At 38.2% G+C, this 8,889-nt stretch overlaps 1 protein-coding gene across 1 annotated transcript in view; it reads left to right on the top strand.

The window, feature by feature from the left end:
* Nucleotides 1–6,757, top strand: part of LOC123768234 (protein O-linked-mannose beta-1,2-N-acetylglucosaminyltransferase 1) — a gene marked incomplete at its 5' end in the record, with an annotated part of 19,885 nt that extends 13,128 nt beyond the window's left edge. Inside the window, 5 exon segments of the mRNA XM_069307054.1 lie at nucleotides 1,417–1,541; nucleotides 3,055–3,256; nucleotides 4,928–5,118; nucleotides 5,450–5,630; nucleotides 6,644–6,757. Coding sequence (XP_069163155.1) covers nucleotides 1,417–1,541; nucleotides 3,055–3,256; nucleotides 4,928–5,118; nucleotides 5,450–5,630; nucleotides 6,644–6,757 — 813 coding nt within the window.
* Between the last annotated feature and the right edge of the window lie 2,132 nt (nucleotides 6,758–8,889).

Raw genomic sequence — 8,889 nt, forward strand, 5'->3', positions numbered from 1 at the left:
AAGTAAAAATTCTAAAAGCATTAGGGGACCCAAGACTTTACAACTCCCTTCTTTTAAATAAATAGCTGACTTCTTTCCATGTTTAAGAGGGAACTTGATAAACACCTTCAGAAGGTACTGATCAACTGGGTTGTGCACATAGAAATCACAATAGCATGATGCATCAAATGAACAAATCCACAAGGGCTATGATGAGGGTTCGAACTTACACCTGGGATGATCCCAGATGCTGCCTTAGTCGACTAGGCCACCACATGGTAAAAGAATTGCAACCGGGACCTCCACTGACTTCACACCGATCCTGCAGCCTCTCAGAGACACAAACCGAGGCCCTTGTGGATTTTTTTCATTTGATGCATCACGCTATTGTGATTAATGTGTATTGAAGTGAGGGTGAAGAGGTAGAACAGCTTGTTGGCAGAGCCCGAGTGCATGGGGAAATTGTGCAAAACCCTGGTTTGTCTCTCGCAGACCAGCATGTTTCAAACACTGTACAGTATTGAGTATTATTGTATTATTATAATTATTGTATTATAATTATTGTATTATATTATAATTATTGTATTATATTATAATTATTGTATTATATTATAATTATTGTATTATATTATTATACAATATAATACCTGTTGTTTAAGAGATAGGAATACTGTACTTAGACTTATTAATCCCCCCCCCCTTCCTTAGGCCAACTGCTGACCTTTCCTAGGATGCAACCTACAATTATTTCCTAACTCCGAGATACTTATTTTACTGCTAGGTGAACAGAGGCATCAGGTGAAATGAAATGTGCCAACCATTTCTGTCCTGCTCGAGGATTGAACGATTGTGTGTCAAAAACATAGACCACTGTGCCATGTACAGGACCAATAAGAGTACAGTTTTTTCACAGAAAATATATTACCTATCACAGTTTGTGGCATTTAAAAATCTATGTGATCCTACTGTATCTTCACAATTACCCTATCGTGCATTTTAAAATAGATGCCCCAGTTACAGTTCTCTAAACATCAAAATATTTTGTTGCTGGCATGACAGAATGGCTAATTGGGTGCAATTGGAGAAGTGGGCAAAAGTCTACCTCCATAAAAGATCAATGAATTTCTAAAATACTATAAATTTATTAAAAATATTAAACAGTACCTACAGTATTCCCAAGGCAAGCAAGTCTTGGATACATGTACTGTATGCACCTAGTTGTACTTGCCTAGTTGTGCTTGCAGGGGTTGAATTTTGCTCTTTGGTCCCGCCTCTTGACTGTCAATCGACTCAAATCAACTATGTCTAAATAAGACTTCTTACACTTGAATGCCTGAAAATTAAATTCGGCAGCAATTTTATATCTTAATATATTTGACATCGCTGTTATAACAGCTCTTGCAGAGAACAATACATTTTAATTTGGTTACTTTTCAGGTGAGGAATGCTCGTATAGCCCAACACTACAAGGCTTCACTGACGGCCACCTTCAACATCTTCCCAGCTGCTCGTTATGCTATAATATTAGAAGAAGACCTTGATGTCTCCCCTGACTTCTTTAGGTAAGTTAATAATATTAACAGTTATAACAGCAAGTTATTGCTGGAAGTTATAATATTATAATATGGAGTTTTAATAGGGGATTATTATAGGATTTATACTGTAATTAAAGTAGATGTAGTGTACAGTACATATATTTTTTAACTTTTGAAGAGGTACTACACAAAGACTAGCCCACAAATAATAAGTATATGGAATAATTTATAAAACACTAAAAGAATGAATAAAACAATGGTTTTAAAAAAGCAAAGGATATTCCTATATAGCAGAGAAACTAACTTGTAAAATATTGAGTACAGAATTACAAAGTTCCATTTTAAGACCAGCCCTTTTCATAATAAACGACAATATAAATGACAACATTGCAAACCACATCATTGAATTTGCAGATGACACAAAGATATATGGAAAAGTGAGAAGTGTAAGTAATATTTAACCCTCGAAAAATTATGTAGATGGACTCTACAGATGGTCACAAGGCTAGTCAGTGCTCTTTAATATTGACAAATGGACGAGCTAACATGTAGGACAAAGATAATAAATGTACTAAACAATAAATATAAACATTTATTATACTGTGTACAAAAAAAAAAAATTGAATATTTCAACATACCGCTGTTTTCAAATTTAATCCGTTCCCCAGAGACAGTTCGACAACTGAAAATTTGAAAACCAAAACGAATTTTCCCATAAGAAATAATGTAAAGGGAATTAATCCGTTCCACACACCCCTAAAATATTAACTTAAAAATACATTTTATACATAATACTACTGTACTCATATTTTGTACTACAGTATGTACAAGTATATCTTACCGTTATTGAGGAGTCTTGTTGACATATGGAAGACAGTGAGGAGGTGAGAGGAGTAGAGGTGTTAGTGTTTGGAAGGAGAGTCCCCCTTCTATTATAACATCGGGCAGTGATGACATTTCTGGGGTATTGTCTCTCCTACGTTTTGCAGGCATACTACTAGGACCTGGTTCTTTCTCACTGCTTGCTTATCTTACTTAGAATCTATCTAAATACACTTGTTTTTTTTCCGTACGTTTTAACATTGTCTGTGGCGAGACATCACATTCATTCACAATGAATGATCTCTTGTTTTTCCTCTATTGTCATCCTCACAACTATTTCCTTAGGTTGAACTTTACCACTGACTTTCTTGGGACCCATTTCATGATATATTACAATCACTTTTATGTTCAGAAACCCAAAAAGCACAAAAGCAATGAAATTCTTCACTAAGAATTCAAGCGCAGTCGTCACTAGGTGGGATACACTGGTAAACTGAAGCGCACCATGTGCTCGGTCAACCCATACGTGTATCAACAAACTCGAGAAGTGAGACAAACCTTGAATACCAAGTCGAATGTTACAAAGAAATTGAGCTCGAAAACTGAAAAATTTCAAAAGAGGGGCATTCAAAAACCGAGGTTCCACTGTATTTACTTTCTGTGAATAACTGTGAGTACAGTATTAATCTTGGTAATTTTTATTTCCTTTCTTTTGCAGCTACTTCAGTCAGACCCTACGACTGTTGGAGGAGGATCCATCTGTATACTGTGTGAGTGCATGGAATGACCAGGGTTACGAGCACACCAGCACAGACCCTGCACTCCTCTACCGCGTCGAGACCATGCCTGGCCTGGGATGGATATTGAAGCGTTCCCTCTACAAGGATGAGCTTGAACCCAAGTGGCCTACACCAGAAAAGGTAAGTTGCAAGTAGAATATTTTAGGAATAAAGTTCAAAATGATATAGATTATAGAACCTGTTTCTCCGTAAAGCTGAATGCAACAATATTGATGACTTGCAGTTGTAAAAACAGGTTGACATCAGTTCAACCAAAAAAGTTAAGAAAAGTTCCATTTGAGCAGGAGAAAGGAGTGTTTGAACCAGTACTCGTTGAACTACAGTACTTTTATATCAAATATGGGAAAATACAATAGAGATATATACTGTATATGGCTATGCAGTACAGTACAGTGTACTGTAACCTCATGTAAATAAATATTATTCAGTGGAGATTGTAGTTTGACTTAGCTGAGGTGCCAGATGTATTATTATAAAAATGTGCAAGAATGTTTTCTATCATTTGCAGCAAAAAATATAATATTCCAAACATATGGAAAAATTGTGAATTTAGTGAAAAATAGGAAACTTTGGTTGTAACAGAGCATCATATGCTTTGGTATGAATCTGGTACAAATCTATCTTTTCAAGCTGGAGTACACTTAGCATTACAGTATGTCGAAAACGGATACAGTTTGGATAACTTGCATTCTCGGCTCCAGATGAGTACCCTCTCAGAAATGTTTGAGCCTGTCATTATTACCATGGTTTAATGATATACAAGTAGTATAAAATTAGAGCAAAGCCAAGAGCAGAAATTAATTTTGCAGTCAAGATTTTGTCAACTGTTGTGGGTTGCATCCTAGAGGTCATTAATCTGCCTAGGAGGAACTTAATAATCCAAACAGGTTTAATTTCAGACAATAGAAAACCATGAGATAGTGAAAAACATTTTGGAAAGAACTTGGTAATTAAAAACTATTGTAAGATTTATCTTTGTTGTGAACATCAGAACTAATGTCATTAATTTACTAAGTGTAGTGGGAAAGTGTATGTAATTACGTAAGTGTAGTTACAGGATGAGAGCTATGCTCATGGTGTCCCGTCTTCCCAGTACTCTTTGTTGTATAACGCCTTGAAACTACTGACGGTTTTGGCCTCCACCACCTTCTCACTTAGCTTGTTCCAATCATCTACCACTCTGCAAAAGAAAACTTTTTAATATTTTTTGGCACCTTTGTTTCCTTAGCTTTAATCTGTGTCCTCTTGTTTGTGAAGTTGCTGGTTTCAGGAATTTCTGTCAATTTGGTCAATTCCTGTTAGCATTTTGTAAATGGTGATCATGTCACCTCATTTTCTTCTACCAACATGCAAGTTTTGGCATGTTTAATGCCTCTAGTCTCTCCTCATAACTTTTTTTTTCAGTTCCGGAAGCGATTTTGTAGAATGTCATTGCACCTTTTCCTGTTTCTTTATTGGCTTCTTGAGATTTGGGCACCATACCATATTTGGGCTGCATATTTAAATTTTGGTCTCTCAAGTCATGAACAGTTTCTTTAGTATTTCACCATCCATATAATGTAATTAAAAGCAAGTCTGAAGTTGGAAAGCGACACATACAGTACGCTCTTCTCACAATGTTCTTTGTGGTCCAATGTGAATTTTTCCACGAGTAGGTTTGGTGCATGCGAATGATCACCCTTAACTTGCTCTACCATTCTGCTTGTTAAATTGGTGTATGTTTCATCTTCAGTGCTGTGACCTTAAGATAAATTCTTCTCAATATTTAGTGTAATTTTTCTGCTGCTTCAGATGTGGGATTGGGATATGTGGATGCGTTTAGGTGAGGTGCGACGTGGAAGGGAATGTATTGTACCCGATATATCTCGCACTTACCATTTTGGATCATCAGGACTCAACATGAACTCTTATTTTCAAGACACCTACTTCAAGAAGCACTCCTTCAATACTCTACCATATGTTGAACTACGAGACTTGGATAGGTTTGTCTGAAAACACCTGTTCTCCTAATTGTTAATTGTTTAAAATATTACTTAGAAACAACTGTAGGAGTGTTCCTAGGACATTATGAATTTTATAAAATAGCAATGACCGAAACTTGCCAGTATATATATCATGAAATCAGTTAATTAAGATGAACAAAAAAATTATTTTTGTATTTTAAACTTTGTATCTGATCATAAATAGCACTTCATTTAAACTTTCAAGCTATATTACTTTGTTTTTTAAATGTGGTGATTTATTATATTTCAAGAATTGTTATTGTTATGTAATCATTAAATATTCAATGATACCATTTTATTGGCATTCTAGTTTGAAAAAGGAGGCCTACGAAGAGTTGATAACAGAGATGCTGCGTCGAGGAACAGTATTGGATCACTCGCAGAGTCCTTGTGAAGAGACGTTTGTACCGGATACCACTGGGCACACGTACCTTCTCTTCATTCAAATGAACCACCACAAAGATTACACTACATGGCTGCAAGTTGCTAAGGTCTGTACAAAGGAGGAGATGATCTTAGTGTGAATACCAGACTGGCTGATTAGTTCTCCAAGGATAGTGAATGTTTTAAACTAAAGTCATTAATAGCTGTTCTAGCCTTTATTGGGACAGCATTATTTATAAAGAATACATGCAATAATGGTATAGGGTTGATGAGAAATGTTTTATTTGTTTAGTCTATAAAAACCATGATTGTACTTTGCATTTTAGAATTAATAAAGCAGAAGAGAAAAATGAACACAATATAAATATGAATGATTTGTGCTTTGTTTTTAATTATACACGTGGAAGATGTTGATGGACTTGAGATGTACTTAATCGATGTTAATGTAGTCAATTTATTTAGTTACGGCCCTAAATAGCGTCAATCTCCTTAATTAGTAAACTGTGCTTGCCCAAATTTTTATCACTAAAATCCTGTAAATATACCGTTTTTAATAATCCTCACTTATTTAAACTCTATATTTAACATGGGAACTATAGAATTCCCTGGAGGAATAAAGTCTCAAAAGAAACAAGAAATCAGATATAGAAGAAAGTTTTTTTCAGTTTCCATAGTTGAATATGTATAATTTTGCATGATTATAGTGTGGTGGTGGTCAGTACAGTTGGTTGACAACTAAAAGGTCTTGGGCTCGCTTTCTGAAAGAAGCATGACCGAGATGTTTGGGCTCGTTTCCTTTCACCACATACACCTGTTCACCTATCAGTAAATAGGTATCCAGGAGTTGGGGAGCTGTTGTGATTTGCAACCTGGGAAAGGTCAGCCAATTGGCTAAAGAAGACCTCGATAAGCCTAACAGGTTTCCTGCCCTGACAATGTGAATGAAGCTACATTATTTAGTATACATCACAGTTTAGTATACATCACAGTAAAAACTAAAAAAAAAAAATTATATTACCCCAATTAAAGCTTATCCCCACATCAGCCCTGGATCTCCCAAATATGATAAATAGGTAAATCAAAATTCTGAAGTTAAATTAGATTTTTTTGTCATTTGCAGTGCTTACGTATATGGGACCTTGATGGTCGAGGCTACCACCATGGCATGTGGAGATTGAACATCAAATCTAATCCGCTTCTTATTGTGGGCGTGCCATTCTCACAGTATTCGTGAGTATTTTTTCTGTGCATAATTTTTTCACATGTTACTGTATTTCGTTACATTATCCAGCAGAAAGAAGCATGAGCAAATACAACCCATCTTCCTGTTTAGATAGTACTGTATGAGCTTGATTATTTGGACTATATGGGAACGACCCCCATCCGGATAATCCGAGCATCCTGTTTAGCAGACTTATTACCAGGGAAGTCCCAAAGTGAACATATTCCAAATTTTTTGTACCACAACTAGCATAATTTGAATTGCCACACACAGACTATAATTATAAAATATTCGAGTACAGTACTGTAATTAATTTTAAACAAACTTCAATGTATCTTGTTGTAGTTCGTCTTCTTGATTGATGCTACACATCTTGAAATTACAAATTCTTGAAAATTTATGTAACCTAATCTAACACAACACTAAAACTAACACTTAAAATTACAGTACAGTACATGAGCTTGGCAAGGTTAGTTTTGATTGCAACCTGCTCAAACCTCACTGATTGAACATCCTTGGCTTGTTTGTGAGGCCTCACTGGTTGAAGGCTCTTGGCTTGCTTGTGAGGCCTCACTGGTTGAACATCCTTGGCTTGCTTGTGAGGCCTCACTGATTGAAGGCTCTTGGCTTGCTTGTGAGGCCTCACTGGTTGAAGGCTCTTGGCTTACTTGTGAGTCCTCACTGGTTGAAGGTACTTGGCTTGCTTGTGAGGCCTCACTGGTTGAAGGCTCTTGGCTTACTTGTGAGTCCTCACTGGTTGAAGGCTCTTGGCTTACTTGTGAGTCCTCACTGGTTGAAGGCTCTTGGCTTGCTTGTGAGGCCTCACTGGTTGAACATCCTTGGCTTGCTTGTGAGTCCTCACTGGTTGAAGGTACTTGGCTTGCTTGTGAGGCCTCACTGATTGAAGGCTCTTGGCTTGCTTGTGAGGCCTCACTGGTTGAAGGCTCTTGGCTTGCTTGTGAGTCCTCACTGGTTGAAGGCTCTTGGCTTGCTTGTGAGGCCTCACTGGTTGAAGGCTCTTGGCTTGCTTGTGAGGCCTCACTGATTGAAGGCTTTTGGCTTACTTGTGAGTCCTCACTGGTTGAAGGCTCTTGGCTTGCTTGTGAGGCCTCACTGGTTGAAGGCTCTTGGCTTACTTGTGAGTCCTCATTGGTTGAAGGCTCTTGGCTTGCTTGTGAGGCCTCACTGATTGAAGGCTCTTGGCTTGCTTGTGAGGCCTCACTGATTGAAGGCTTTTGGCTTACTTGTGAGTCCTCACTGGTTGAAGGCTCTTGGCTTGCTTGTGAGGCCTCACTGGTTGAAGGCTCTTGGCTTACTTGTGAGTCCTCATTGGTTGAAGGCTCTTGGCTTGCTTGTGAGGCCTCACTGGTTGAAGGCTTTTGGCTTACTTGTGAGTCCTCACTGGTTGAAGGCTCTTGGCTTGCTTGTGAGGCCTCACTGGTTGAAGGCTCTTGGCTTACTTGTGAGTCCTCATTGGTTGAAGGCTCTTGGCTTGCTTGTGAGGCCTCACTGGTTGAAGGCTCTTGGCTTACTTGTGAGTCCTCACTGGTTGAAGGCTCTTGGCTTGCTTGTGAGGCCTCACTGGTTGAAGGCTCTTGGCTTACTTGTGAGTCCTCACTGGTTGAAGGTACTTGGCTTGCTTGTGAGTCCTCACTGGTTGAAGGCTCTTGGCTTGCTTGTGAGGCCTCACTGGTTGAAGGCTTTTGGCTTACTTGTGAGTCCTCACTGGTTGAAGGCTCTTGGCTTGCTTGTGAGGCCTCACTGGTTGAAGGTACTTGGCTTGCTTGTGAGGCCTCACTGGTTGAAGGTACTTGGCTTGCTTGTGAGGCCTCACTGGTTGAAGGTACTTGGCTTGCTTGTGAGGCCTCACTGGTTGAAGGCTCTTGGCTTACTTGTGAGTCCTCACTGGTTGAAGGTACTTGGCTTGCTGTTCTTATCAAATAAGAGTCGAGTTTAGCTTGCCTCCTGTGTTCATTGGCCCCTCTTATGATCAGCTCTTTGGTTCACCTCAGGTATTGATACATGTTTGCAACTTCTGGATTAGCACAGTTGGATAAAATATTAATTAAAATGTCAACGTAAGACATGAGTAAACTGTATTTTGTTGTATGTGTTGTTGGTTCCTCATTGCCATTGTCATCCAC

The sequence above is a fragment of the Procambarus clarkii genome, chromosome 59, assembly GCF_040958095.1.
Source record: "Procambarus clarkii isolate CNS0578487 chromosome 59, FALCON_Pclarkii_2.0, whole genome shotgun sequence".
Taxonomy (NCBI): Eukaryota; Metazoa; Arthropoda; class Malacostraca; order Decapoda; family Cambaridae; genus Procambarus; species Procambarus clarkii.